General features: G+C 28.5%; 1 protein-coding gene across 3 annotated transcripts in view; it reads left to right on the top strand.

The window, feature by feature from the left end:
* Positions 1–446: 446 nt before the first annotated feature.
* Positions 447–16,134, top strand: part of RhoGEF3 (Rho guanine nucleotide exchange factor 3) — a gene marked incomplete at its 5' end in the record, with an annotated part of 449,678 nt that continues 433,990 nt past the window's right edge. For all 3 annotated transcript variants that reach the window (XM_067046582.1, XM_067046581.1, XM_067046580.1), the window contains 1 exon segment: positions 447–523. In XM_067046582.1, coding sequence (XP_066902683.1) covers positions 447–523 — 77 coding nt within the window.

Raw genomic sequence — 16,134 nt, 5'->3', positions numbered from 1 at the left:
AATTTAGAGAAATTTCCTATGTACTTATTTTTTTATTTTTTTTTAGCGTGTTAGCTAGACATAGCTAAATTTGGCTGAAACTGTCATACGCTACTCCCATCCTAAAGTAAAAGGCTTTTGTCTCATCATACAGACAAGGTGTTGATATTAACATTTGCCATTTTTGCACTTATAAGAGGAGTCAATCTAGTATAGTTTGTCACGTTTCTCTAACTCGAAAATCCATTTTTTGCTGTTTCGTCACTAAGATTATCGACAGGCATTATGACTTTCTCCGATTCTTGATACATTGGCATTTCGCAAGATAGACAAAACTTCACAATTACTGACAGATCCCAAATTACTGACAGTAGCACTCGGCACATGTTACCACAACCAAAGCCCACAAGACACTAACTGTATCCCCACCTGTGGAGCCCCACCTCTCACCTGTCTGTCTGTTCCAGGCAACGGAGCGGGGAACCTCGGAGCGACAGTCCGCCTTCGTCAGCAGCACCAGTAGTCGAATGCCGGCCACAACCAGGTCAGTGCGAACATTTATTTGTTATCGTAATACGATGTAAGAAAGTGATAATATAAAATTTATTCTGATAAATGCTAAAAGTCAAATCTTTGTTATTTGAAACCCAATTCGAACATATTTTCTTATCAAGGTTTCTGATATATAAAAGAAGTCTTAAGTTTTTAGTAGTTTTATCTTGTGACGTTTCAGCCTAACTTCCTACGATGGTCAGCCCAAATGGAAGAAGAGACCAGGATACGAACTCGTTGTGTTAACATAATTACTATCTGATTTCTGATAGTAATCTTAGGACACTGGATTTTAAGTGGAAAGCAAAGTTATCTTCAAACTCTTCAATCTTAGATTTCATTGCCTTTTAACGGGATTTTTTCCCCTCGCAGTATCAAAGAAACTTAACTAAATATTTAACGTCACTAATTAAACGTATTTAATAATCAATTGAGTTGTACAGAAAGAATTCCATCTCGGAACATAATTCAAAAAATTGTTATTAAAAATTTACAGATACTTCGGCATTGAATTGACTCTAAATCACCAGTTTTACCATAGAAATAAAACTGCGCTTGTAATTTTGGCGATCACCAAATTAAATTCCGGAAACGCAAAATGAAAAATTTAGAGAAGACAATTCGTATGAAATAACGCTGATCAATTTTATTTAATTTTGTTTTTTTAATTTCTTCAATATAAATTAGAAAATAAAAGTTAGTCATTGACTAAATAAAGATATTTACATTTTTTACGTACAAGTACCTTCGTTAATTTCTTAGGACTAATTCATTCCTGTCTTCATTGAAAGCAACAGTAAAAGAACCTTTTAAGCCGAAAAATTGTTTGTTTAGTTGTTGTTTTTAAAGGGATCCCTTTAACTTACAACAACAAGTATAATATTCAGTTAATTAGATATAATTAAAATTACATAATTAGTTAAACTTTAGAATTTCATTATTAGTTTTTAGCACTAAATGAAAAACATAATTCGTACCTCCTGAGTTTTGAATCTGGCAGTAATGCCGGTTCGACAATATCCAGATGCAGAAAATACTTTTAAAATTACGAAAATTTGAATAGATGCATAAATAAATTCTAGAAACCAAAAATAATTAGTGAAGAATTGCCGAACAAGTCATCATTGTTTATGATAACAATAATAATTCGATTTTATTTATCATAACAATTTATTATTTATTATTATAATATATTATTTATTTCTGTTACAATTATATATGGACATATATGTGTAAAATATAACAATTTTACAAAGCAAAAATCAACTCATTTTTATCCTTAAATAACAATTTGTTGATTTATACACCTACAAGGCGTTAAATAACTTGTCAAAGAATATATAACCTATGTGTGGCTCAAATTTAATCAAAATTGTATTACATACGCGTAGTTGCCATCTCTTATTAGCGTCATAAATAAATAATGATTCATAAAAAATAATGATGATGAATTCATCCTTAGTAAATGTATATTATAAACATTCGAAATTTATATAAATAATTAGTACTTACATTTAAATCATTTAAATTCTTACTACACATTTTAAATAATATTTTATTATTTCATTAACAATTACTCTTAAAGTGTTTTTAATTATTAAACGATAAGGTAATTATATATACATTTTAATTAAATAAGATTTAGAATTAAAGGTTAAGACGAATTAAATACAATATTTTCGTTAAGGCTGCTTGCTTGCCTTGAAGCAGTCTGCCTTGCCCGGATTTTGGGTTCTTTATTTGTGGCGTAAATTAGTTTTGTGCATTGAAACGTATAGGTAGTGAAATCATTTAAACTAAATTTTCAAAATGCTGTTGATTATTTTATATTTATTAAATAACTTTGACTGTATACATTTTTTCATTAAACAATTGAACCTTAAGTAAAATTAAACAATAAAACTGATTGATTTAAAAAAAAAAAAGAACAGACATCGGAAATAATCCTTTTCGTCTTAAGTATATCTAATTTTTAATACATCTTTAAGGGTTGTAAATAAAGTTGACGTTAAGGATGCTAGTATACTAGAACGGAACTCAAGAATTGTAATTAGTTAACATTCATTATGTTCGTAAATAGATCAGTGTCTCAATACACAGAATTTTATGACTTCTGTTTGTTGATATGCAAAGAAGCATGGGATGGAATGCCCTTGTAAACAACCGTAGCGTAGAGTACACTAAAAAGAGGAACCAAGGTTCAACATTTAACGTAAAAATTCAACTTTACGATTAAATAATTTACACAAAAAATATTTAGATAATCTAATAATTATTGATTCCGAAAACAACATTACCCAAACTAATATATATTTTTTTGTTGATTTCAAGAAAGGCTGAGTGTTCAGGAAAAAATGGGAACATGGTCACATTTTAAACTATGTTCTATAATATTATATATAGAAAGATATGTATATTTTATTAATTTTTTTTAGGTGACATTATTTTGTCAGTTTAGCGATAGAATTTGAAAATTATCTTGAGTCTGACGACAAGTTAATATTAAACAATCTGGATTTTCATAATTAATAATATTCTTTTTATTTAATATATATTGCAATTACAATATATAATAGAGAAGGATCAAATTTAACACACTATAGCACATACATATAAACACTAGTCAATCCATTTTTTTATTATTTCTATATTGAAATTTACAACTATCTAATAAATTTGATGTTAGTTATAAAGTCCATATTTTTTTTTTAGATAAATAAACTAAACTTTAATTTTTCAATAATATGTAATGTGGTATCTTATAAATACTGATATAGTTTTAAATAAACTATCATAAATTATAAAAAAGATTGGATAAATAAGTGAATACTCGTTAAAACCTAAACGAAACGAGCGGCCGGTTGGCCCGTGGGCAAGGGAGCGGTGTACCTTCCGCTAGATTGTTCACATTCAGACGACATTACCATAACCTAATTTATGAATGCACATCGCTTTGGATTCACAATTGAGAAAACATCGTAGTTTTAAACAATATTAACAATTAAAAACTTTCATCATTTGTTTTTTTTTTAAATTTTTAATAACTTTTCTCTTTGTGTGAATGCAGAATAAATAAACATTATTTAAAACAGGATCAATTATAATTTTAGTTAATAAATATTAGCATATAATTCTGCTTAATTCACTTTTCTCTAATATTTTAAGGCATTGTAAGTAATATTTGAATTAAATATAAAATTTTATCGAAACTCTGTTATAAATTAGATACATTTTAAGTAATTCTTGAATACTTTAATTAAAATTATTAATAAATAATATTTACTGCTTATAGTGGTCTCTCAAATATCAAGCCTTGATAATTTGTAAAGAACAATATATTAAAATATTTTAACATACAGAAATAAAATAAAACATTAAATAAATATGGAACAAAACATGAAACTTTGTCATTATCTTTATAGTTTTAAAACTATAATTCTATTCACTATAATCCTCCTAATCCACAAATTTATTTTTCAGGCACTTTGAGTAAACAAATCATAAAATCATGGAAGCATGCAAAAACCGTTATCCATCCATAAATATTACATTTCAAAATTAAAGCTGCCACATGTCTAATTAAACTTATAATATATTTGTTAACAATTTTTGGTACAACAATAAAATATGATTTAATACGAATTTTAATTAGGTAAATATTATATTTAAATCAAAAACAAATTATGATTGAAAATGACGTTAAACATAGAAAACCTCTTTCCCAAACCTATTCCCAAATATTGAATTTATTAAAATATCTATAAAATTTTCTTTTTTTTTATTATATATAACTCTTACTGTTTACCGTCCCCTTTTTCTGTGTTAATTTCTCCTTTTTCAACAGCTACCTTTCGTATACAAGTCTTTTCCATTCTTACTCTTCTCCATCAACACTTATCTAACCCACAATACATTTATATAATGTTCTTACCTTTTGAATCTCATATCTTTAACATTTCACACTTTTTATGCATTTTACTCCTTAGCTTTACTTTTCTTTAATTTCAATTTTCCATTTTATCTCAAAGATCCTTTTTGACAGTTACATTTCCCGTCTATCTGACGTCTTTTTAGGCCCTCACACTACCAACATTTCCTACAATTAATGCAGTCGGCACGAATAAATAACTTTTTGTTTATTTGTATTGTTTTGTTTTTTTCTGACTGCACACTCCCACCAACTTTTTCACTTAAACAAAAAAAGTTTTACTCTTCATTAGTTAGAAAAAATAAATTACAGGATATACTAAAAATTGGTCAATAACGCACAAAACTTTATTTTATTTTTTAAACAAACAAAAAAATAGACTAGTGAAGCTACAATTCTTTCAATATTTGACTAACTCATCTACAGTTTTTTTCTTACACATCAGCCTAACTGCTGTATTTTCCATGAATAAACAAAAGTCCGATAGTTTTATATTTAATCATTTTCACGTCAGAGCCTCAATTGTAAACGACGATCAAGGAACAACTTATTAGTCATCTATATGCTTTAGGCGTAACTTCAACCAAACTTGAGTCAATAATTTTAGTTGCTGTAAATATTTTAATTTTTAATATATATTATTTACTCTTGGGGAACGCGGTAGCCAAGGGGTGAGGCGTAACTACTTACTCAAAGGACCCGAGGTCGAATCCGGCTGGGCAGAAAAATATTTTCTGTTACACTGTAAACTCACGTGAGTCAACTCCTGTGGGTTCTGGAGCCATTCTGGGGTCCACCCAGACTTCTAAATTGGGTACCCATAGTTGGGTAAAAATCTGGCGGTCGAGCGTGACTCTAACCAAATCACCTCCTTGCACAACTGATGGTCTAGTAACATTACTTCCTTAAAAATTACCTCCTGACCCTTCATGGGTTATAGAGGTACAGATTTTAATTTAATTTAATGATTTACTCTTTGGATTTTTTTTCCTATAATTTTCTCAATGGCGAAAAATAAAATAAACAGTCAAATTTGAAGATTGGTTTCTTGACAAAAAAACATTGATAAAGTCCTGTTATGGAAACTGTTTCACACGGTACTCGGTGACGAAGAATGCACTCCGCCTTCCAAGGACGACTGCATTCTCTGGACGATAGCAGGGGGAGGTTGCGACAAGAGGAAGTCGGTACTGCTGGTGAACGGATGGCCATGGCCGTGATACACGTGAGCTCTGGACGCCGTCCGCGGTAAATTTGGTGGAACGTGCTCCAAACAAATTTAAATTATTTGGCTTATTGTTATTAAAATAAAATTTCGAGCACATTAAAAGTCTTCAGTATATTTTATACCGGATCTGGAAAAATCATATGAAAACACAAGGTCAATACGAACAACGAATGCTGCGTATTTCAGTTATCCCGTTCTGTTTTTATAACTCTTTAGTACATAAAAAGAAATTTATTCAAAAATAAATAGTTTATAGTGACATCCAAAAGCTAAGTTAGTCGATGACAATTCTAGGACTTCGACCTGTACAAGTAATGGTAAGAAGACTTCCTTAAGGGTAGTCCTTTGGCTTTCTCCTTTTGTGGGAATTCTTTCTGTGGCAAAAGTGAAAGATTAGTAAGTGTTCTTTTAAAAATTTAGCCGGCGAAAAAAATACTTAGGCCATAATAGTGAAATCAGTAGTTATTATGTCTATATTTCAACCTTATATATCTACTTGGAGATATAGTTTGCATATATAGCTGTTCTTGTTACTACAGCCGAACCCCAACTACTAAACTACTAAACTACTTATAGTTTATTCATTTCGATAATGCTACAACACATTGGGAAAATTGATAAACCACTTCCACACCATATGTTGATACCTTTCTAATAGACATGTTTATATTAAAGTTAAGAAATCTACCTTCAACACTCATCCTCTTTCTGCTGGTCTTCTACATGCTTCCTTTCTGTCACCAACATTAGTTAATCAGTTCATATTCGACTCACCCCAAAGTAAGTCATTAAACGCCGATGATATATCTCCGTATAACTCTTCTTATTGGATAGACACAATTTAATCGCCTACAATAAACTTTCAATAAAATAACTAAGGCCTAAAATCGAAGTTGAAAATCAATCCAACCAAAACAAAAGCGATATCTTGGCCACACATAAATAATCATATTTATCAGTTTCCATATACTCAAACCCCATATTTTGTTAAAAATCCTTATTTTAACACTGATCTTCATTCAGTCTTACACTTAAAGAACATACAAATATGAAAGCATATAAAGGAAAAAAAAAATAAATTTTCCTATATTTAAATTAAGATCCCAAAATAAATTACTATTAATAATACGTATATATAATATAGTTATTGGATCACCGTTCTCCTATGCCTCACCCGTTTGGAATACAACATGTTTCACCAATTATAGAAAACCGTAAAGGATTCAATATCCATTTATGAGAATAAACAACTATTTCCCAACCTCCATGTTGGAAAAATTGTAACTCTTCTCAATATAATATCTTTTTTAATCTCAAACTACCATATATTTCAGTTACATAATATTTTCCTAAAACCCATCAATAAAATAAAGTAGCAACAACAACAAATTTTCTCTTAAACGCTACAATCATAAAAGAACAAACCATATGTTGTAAAGCTAACATTGTTAATTTATGCACTTTATCTTTATATATGTTTTTTTTTTTACGAACCAGCCAGCAAATACCACGCGAATATCATTTTCGATTCATCCTCACACCTTCGGCCTTCCTTCTACTCCAATACCCTTTCATCTTTCTGGACTGTTCCTCCCGTTCTTCCTCAGTCTATTTACTCGTCTCGTCTCTCCTCCTTTCCCACAAGAACCTCAAAAACTTTTAGTTTATTCCCAAAATGCACTCTATCCTAGCAATCTTCATCGTTATTTTTAGTCTATCCAGTTCCTCATTCACCTATTTTACATATCCCACTATACTCTTATCACTTTTCATTCTGACCATGTGCCCGTAAAATCTCAGTCTCTTTGTCCTGATGACTGTTTCCAGCTCTTCCAAGCTAAACAACTATTTGAAATTTGTTAGTAATAAATGCTCATTTCCTATAAATAATTCTTTGCAATATACTTTGACTTGAACCTTTATAAAGCAACCAATTTCGATTGGTTTTACAAACTGCTGTGGTTTTCATTCTTGATTATTCATGGGGTAAAGTAATATTGCACAGTTCTTTTAATGAAGTCTAATAGATATGGATTTGAAAATTCAAAATTTATTGTCATTAATTATTATTACTTTTAAAAAATGGATATAGTGAGCTATACAGGTCACCCCGAACATAATCTATTTCGACTATTATAACTTATTAAGTTAAATAAAATATCTCTTTTGAGCTGTGGTTTTATCTCTGAAGAGTCAGGTATAAGATTATTTTCAAGCACGGCACTCGAAAAGCACCTCTGATCCTATCTGCCTTCTCTCTCTTGATTTTATTGATATCTCTCTTCTTATTTCTTTTTCTTATTTCTTATTGCCCAATCAACTCTGTTAACATTATTTTAACCCTAATGGTAGACAGATATTAATATTAATAGTACTATCTAGATCATATTACTTAATTAAGGATTCTACAAGTGTACCAATTAGAATATTCTATCCGGTTTCAATCGGCGAAATATCAATCAATTAACAGATAATTTACCATTCGATATCCAGTCCTATGAAATATAAACATTAATGAGGGTAACTCTGTAAGGTAACTGGGCCTCCAGAGAGTGTAAATAAATCGACTTAAGTTTAAAGTTAGTTCGGTCTAACACTTGGCAGTAAATGAGATTTATTCGTGGAGTTTATATCGCTAAATCAGCGGCAGAAGTGGATGGGAATCACCACATTCAGTTTCAGTTAGTTTTTAACTGCTCCCGAGACATCTTCCCACCAATTATTAACTTGGTATTTTGAAATATTAAAGGGAGCTGTTGCCCTGTTTTATAACCAACTTATTATAACTAATTTTATTACAAACTTATTGTGTTAAACCGCATAATACCACGTAAAGGGTAATATAACCTTAAGAAATATTTTTGAACAAAGTTATACTTTTTTTAATTATAAAATTTTTAAAAATCTTGTCATATTAATTATAAAAATTAATTAAATAAATAATCTATTTTACACTAAAATATAATGATATTGTAACTATAATACATTAATAATAATAATAATATCTCCTCGGATCTGTCTTATTTGATATTATATTATTGATCACCTATTTGGTTCTTAAAGACGAACTACCTATATTTCAGCATTGCATATGGTTAAGCGAGATGACTTAGATGGCCAAGAGATTATTTTATTTATTTGTTTTTCGTATTTTATAAATATAATGTGAACAAAATTTTTCATTTTGAAAAAAGACATTTACCGTATGAAGTAGATTGTAGGAAGATATTCCCGGTGGCTGTGTCAATAAAGGTATAAAAAAAAATAGCAGAAAAGTATTTGGTGTTAACCAACGCTTCGTCCCACTTTGTAGGACTTCGTTAGGGCTGCCAGATTGAAACAAAGATAATAACTCACAATTATCAATTTACATTATTACAACAATTAACAGTTATAAAACTTATCTCAATCTGACAGTCTTAACGAAGCCCTAGAAAGAGGGACGAAACGTTAGTTAACAATAAATAGTGTTTTTTACTATTTTGACACCTTTATTGAGCACCACCCGGACTATCTTTCCTCAAAAATTTTTCATTATATTATAATTCAATTCACGTTTTGATAACTTGTTTCATCATCATTAATATTTTCATAAAATATTTCAAATATTATTCGTTTAATTTTATCATATCTATCTCTTTTTTTATGAAGGTTATTTGAATAAATATAATTGCTTTGCTTATAATCATTAAAAAAAAAAAAAGGTTGGTATATACCTCCTATTACAAACTCGCTATATATTTGTATGTTGTACATGTAAAAAATAGAGAACACTAATAGGATAGTCAATTAATAATAAACTATAAAATGTAGTTATAAAACCCTGAAAGGAGGAAACAAAGCCTCGAAATGTCGATGGTAATATAAAAATAATTCTATTAAAAAGAAAAAAAATCTGTTTACACATTCATTTTCAATTGAAATATAAACTTCCAAAAGAAAGAAAATTTTAAGCATTATTTAATATGTATATGTACTGTAAAAATAACTTTATTTATTAATTTTATAATATTGTTCTTCTTTCTAATTAGGAATTTGATACATGGAGTACATGTTTTTGTCTTTTACCAGGAGACCATTGGGTGTTTAATTATCATGTTCTTTCTTCGATGACCAAGTAAATAGAAGCCCGTTCAATAAAAAGTAAAATTTAATCTCAATTAACCATTTTTTTAGTCTCAAATGAGAATTTAAACTCTTTGAACTTGCCTTATAAAAGGTTGGATCTAGTCCCATGATCCGCCTAAGGTTCTGGAACTACTTCAGGCCCCATTTCCAAATTAACTCAAGAGAAGGAAACATGGAGCCCGAGTAGCAAATTGAATTTGGAAAGATAAGAGGTACCCCGACGAAATGAAGTTATCGGAAACAACCCTCTCTTGCTGATAACGGTCAAGCAGTCATTGATTGTTTCGGTGTTTCAAGCTTCGTCGCTCTCATATCTCATTGCTAAATGCTAAATTCTTGTGTAATAAAGATATTATAATACTATTTAGGTATATTTCTCGCTATAAATTAAATATATATACGTCTTTATTTTATTTCATTCTCTGTCTTTTTTTAACGTTTGAAGTTTTGCTTGCTTAAGCGGACTCTGTTTATGTATGGAAAATCTACTACTGATAATTTCATTGATATCCCAAGAATTCTGCATTGAAATACTTCTGTTACTATTAATTTTTAAACCTATGTTTATTAGATTTCTTTGATGATTAGGTCTTTGTGGTTCAATAACTTAAGTAAGACAATTTATCAGGTTGGGGCAGGACGGGACACATTTGATTACAAACATTTAAATTTTTTACTGCACATTGCTTTTTATTTTCAGTTTTATTTAAAGCAGTGGTTTTCAATATTTGTAACAGTGGAACTGTTTTGGTCGAAGTAGGAAAATGGCGGAAATCTTACATTATCATTTGAGAAAAGTATAGTGATTCTTTTTTTCAGCAAATTCTAAATAGCCTTATATACCTACAAAACAACACCTGTGAAAAAATTGAAGATAATGTTAGATGGTAAGATTCAAATTTCTTAGAATTGAGAGAACGAAAGCCCAATCCTAAAATATTTCACAGAAGCCCTGTAAGAGGCCGGTTGAAATTTGATTGAGAATCATAAATCTACGGTTATAAAGAAGATAAAGAGAAGAGTTTTTGAAGATACTTTATGATGAATTTAAAAGTCTGGCGCAGAAAGAGCATTAGAAACCTCATATATATATTTTGAAACATCACATATTGATAATCTTGACGTATTTGGTCTAATTTATACTTATCTAATTTATTTTCGAGAAAGTGATAGTGGCGCTCAAATATAAACCAATATAAGGTATTTTTTTAAGTCATAAGTTTTATATTATTTTTAAAAATAAATTTACAAACATTAAATATGCATTATTACGAACATTAAATTTCGACCTCTATTCTAGAAACCCTCTATAAATAATACAATTGTCATTTTAATCCTGCATATTTGGAAAACAGGATAAATTAAAAAACCTCTTTAAGTGATAACAAACCTAAAGTCTTTTGACCTTGACCATCAAACTGTTAGCTTAAGAATGAAAAGGAGACGTAATAACACATAAAAATAGAACAGTGGAAATAATAAAACAAAATTTAACGCACTAAAAACGTAAAGTAAAGAAGTAAGATAAGATTACATAAAAGTACATCGACTTGACTTTTATGTAATCTAAATTTTCTTCTTTATTTTCCGTTTTCAGTGAGTTAAATTTTGTTTTATCATTTCTACTTTTCTACTTTAATGTGTTATTACGTCTCTTTTTCATTCTTAAGCTAATAATTTGCCTAATTTTTATATTCTTATTATTGTGTATTTTATATTTATACTATTTTATTTATTTATATATGTATATATAGTTGACCGTAAAAATGTATATATAAGAAGATGGCCAGTGTTGCGGTCGAAAGAGAAACAAAAATAGTTTACTAAAATACAAAACTATTTTTGTTTCTCTTTTGACCGAACCCTGACCATCTTGTTATATATATTTTATTTATTTTTTTCTTTCATCTTTATATTTTTTTGTTTTCACTTATACTTATATAATTTTAATCCTACCTTAATTTATCTTTTGTATTTTATCCTATTATGTTAAAATAGTTTCAGTTGTATTTGTATATTTTTAATCCTGATGAAGCTCCTCAAAGTGAGATAAAAAATAAATAGTTGTTTAAAATTTTTGTTTCTCGGTTGACCTTAACCCTAAATTAATTAGAGTTGAATAATAATAATCAGTGACATGACAATCTTCACCATAATTTAAAATTATATGGTCAACTATTTATATGTGAAATACATTTTATTTTTTGATAAATTGAACTATGATATTAAAATAGAACATACCAAAATAACATAATTTATACTACTTTCAACTATATTCAATGGAAAGTGCTAGTCACTAATAATAAATTCTCAGAATCATACCTTATTTACAAAAGAAAAAAAAAGTACATAAGTAAAATAAAAAAAAAGATTATACGTCTATAAAAACAAAATACATTTTATTAATTGACAAATTGAACTCTGATATTAAAATAGAAAATAGTAAAATAACATAATATAATACTACGTTCAACTATATTCTATAGAAAGTGCCAGTCACTAATAATAAATTCTCAGAGTCATACATTATTTCTAAAAAAAAAAAAAAAAAAAAAAAAGTACATAAGTAAAATTAAAAAAAAGTATTATACGTCTATAAAAACAAAATATAATTTATTTATTGATAAATTTAACAATGATATTAAAATATAAAATATAACAAAAACATAATTTAATATTACGTTCAACTATATTCAATGGAAAGTGCCAGTCACTAATAATAAATTCTCAGAATCATACCTTATTTGCAACAAAAAAAAAATAGTACATAAGTAAAATTAAAAAAAAAGTATTATACGTCTATAAAAACAAAATACATTTTATTTATTCATAAATTGAACTCGGATATTAAAATATAAAATACTAAAATAACATAATTTAATATTACTTTAAACTATATTCAATGGAAAGTGCCAGCCAGTAATAATGAATTCTCAGATTCACACCTTATTAATAAAATAAAAAAGTACATAAGTAAAATTTAAAAAAAGTATTATACGTCTATAAAAACAAAATACATTTTGTTTGTTGATAAATTGAACTATGATATTAAAATAAAAATTACTTTATTCTAGATATTATTTATTATTAATGTCGATTTTTTTTATATAATAACATAAATAGCTAGGGAATAATATTTATATAAGGAACAAATAAAATGCCAAAAAGGCCAACATCTTATTCTTGTCACAATCCCTTCAATTATTTAACCGCTATTAAACTTCACATTTTATTTTAAACTGGTATGATTGCCTTATAAGCAGAATTTTATTTAAATTGCTCTATTCTTTAAATTAGGTTCGCAATCGTACTTAAGTCTTTTGAGATAGAAGGTTGAAAGGAAAATTTGGAAACCCTTTTAATAGATCCTTCAGAGCTTTGATACCGCAACCACGGCACAGAAATATCTTCCTTATCAGAAGCAATCCCACTCCCTTCACACCCTCCCCTCTCAACACCACTCCCTCAATAGCAATTTCATCGAAGGCCTTTCTGTATCCCTTGGCCGTAACACTTTCCATCTCATACAGCCTTCAGATTCCACAACTGGGCTATGGATTATCTAATTTACTTGCGTAGTTAGTAAAAAATCAAAATTCATAAAAATATATGAAAATTTTAATATATGGTCAATACCCAGCATTTTGTATTGTGTATTATAGTAGATATTTTAAGTATTTAATAAGTTCAAAAGGCATATTTTTTATTATAGAAACGCTCCAAACTTGGTAAAATAAAATATGCGAGTTGGCCCTTGGTGGAACTTCGGAGTAGCAAATGTAAATTAATAGTGATGGTAAGGGAGATTCACTTATCTCAAACACCTTTTCTTAAAGTTCCATAAAAACTAAACTCATAAAGTTCATGGATTAAGAAAAAACTAAATAGAATTATTAAATTAATTTACGATTTTATCGAAATTAATTACTAATACATTTTATTTCGTCCAAGATAGGCTCACATCCCTTATCTTGGATACCAGAGTACATTTTTTCACATATAGTTAGAAAACTAAGGACTTTACGAAGATAACAATACTATACAAAATTCAAGTAGTCATAATCTACAAAATTAGTACATTAGATTTCATTTTCACGTAAATCTGCTAGATCGCGCTATAAAAATGGTCAGACCACCAAAGTTTTAAAAGGGCATTTTTAGAGAAAAATCAGAGAGTTTTGCAATACTGAACCCGAATTTCAAGTTTTCCAAATCGCCGGTTTCGTAGCGAAAAAAAAATTGGATCTCTTTTCAGGTTTTCGATTATAACTATGACATTAAGGATTTTACAAAGATGAACATTCTATAAACAAAATTTGTCAAATGTTCCAACAAAGTCCTGTATTTCATTTAATTTTCGGCTTATCTGCGGTTCCACTCGAGTGCTATAAAAATAGTCAGTTAAATTTACTAACGTCCCAAAGTTAACCAATATAAACTGCAAAGAAGTCAAAAAGTGTAAAATGAAACATAATAAAGATATAAAAACTATAAAATTTATTACATTCAAGAATAAAAATTTAAAAGAAGGAATAGATGCATTACTGTCCGAAAAACGGTTCGCCATCGGTCAGAATCTCCTGACCACATATTTTCATCTAAATAAATTTTTTGGCATCTGTAAATCACTGTCGTAAGTGGGAACTGATTAAAACGAAGAATCCTAAGCTGTGTCACACATCTCTATGAAACACAATCATTTATAACATGAAAGTTTTCATGTTTGGTTGTAGTTATAACCAATAAAGTCTGGAAAATGCAACTGTGGTTATAAGCAAGAGCAAAACTACATTTCCATCACCCACTCGGGGTGTAGAGAAAGCAGTTTTAAATGTGCATTCATATTCAAAGTGAGGGAATCTCCTCTCCACGAATTTAAATATGTTTAAAAAAATTGCGAATATTGATTTTTCTTTTCGTACTCTACATTATAATAATAGCATTAGTACTTCATACACATATAATATATGAAATGTATTATATATATACTTTACTGTGTCTTCTTCCTTTGATAGCCTTGTGGCATTATAAGGTGCTGAAATGAGTCTAGTTGAGGTGGTAGTCTAGCTACAGCCTATGGCTAGGAATTATGCGAATATGGAGCGAAAATACCTTTTTTATTTATTTCCTGATTTTAATATTTACATTTAAATCTGTGAGAGAGGATTGGAAAACCCCATAAATCGCTTTTGAATAATATTTAAAATTTGGATTCCGATCTGTTTTTGATGTTTTATAATTGTGGTAAGTTACCATTTAATTGAGAAACCCGACAAGTCAGTGACTCAAAGGATTTTCCTTCTCAATGGGGGACTGAACTCTGGCCTTTAATTCGGAGTTCCAGTTGAAAATTAGTATTTGAATTGAGTTAGTGTTAAATAAGTGTCTTTTGGGGAACTCCATTTCTTTTTCCCCACCTCTGTTATGGGTTTTTCGCAGTTTTAATTTAAATACCATAAAGATTCTCGCTGTCTTAATTGGTCGTGCGATAGGTTTATAATTATTCATATATTAATTAATAATCGCTTGGGGGTAGCATTGAAAAATTACAACATAGTCAAGACTATTTTACTAATTTTTTGTCTCTTTAGCCAAATCATTTTTTTTTCAATTTTTTAAAATCATTTTTAGTAGGATTCAAAAAACCAAAAAAATAAATTTAGGAGTAAAATATTTTCAGTTGATTTAGTGTTGTTTTTTTTTATTGTTTTTTATAATTCCATCAATCAAGATTATTATTAGACTTTTAAAAAAATATTTTCCTGTATGAAATTAGATCATAATAATTAATCAGCATAATAAATCATAACATAATAGTATAAGGTCTGTACAATATTACAGGATGCTGTGCAAAAACATTTTTTATTATTCATTTCTATGGATTTTTTAAATTGTCATACAAAAATGTAATTAAAATTGATGCCATATCTGTTTTTAGAACTTGAAAAAATAATACCTATATTCCAATTTCCTTTAAATTAAAAAAAAAAAAAAGCCATAACTCTTTAACCTATTCAAACCAAATCTGGAGGGTTGAGAAAGTTTTTTAAACTACGCTACTTCCTTTAATCAGGGTGTTTCAAAGCTCTTTCGAACCAACATTATCAGGAAAAAAATCTTTGTTTTATTTATTTAAGTGTTTCGACCACTAGGGTCATTTACACTGAATTTACAAAGTTAGTACATTACTATTAACATATTTACAATGTTACAAGGAGAGAAAGATATATATAATTACAAAGTGAGAAAGTTTAAAAATTTACAATTTACAAATTTAAAATTACAATTACTATTACTATTACAAGTTACATTACATTAC

The sequence above is a fragment of the Halyomorpha halys genome, unplaced genomic scaffold (genome assembly GCF_000696795.3).
Source record: "Halyomorpha halys isolate HHAL.00 unplaced genomic scaffold, Hhal_1.1 Scaffold378.1, whole genome shotgun sequence".
NCBI lineage: Eukaryota > Metazoa > Arthropoda > Insecta > Hemiptera > Pentatomidae > Halyomorpha > Halyomorpha halys.
Note: the sequence above shows the minus strand (reverse complement) of the source record. Positions and strands in the feature narration are given on the sequence as shown.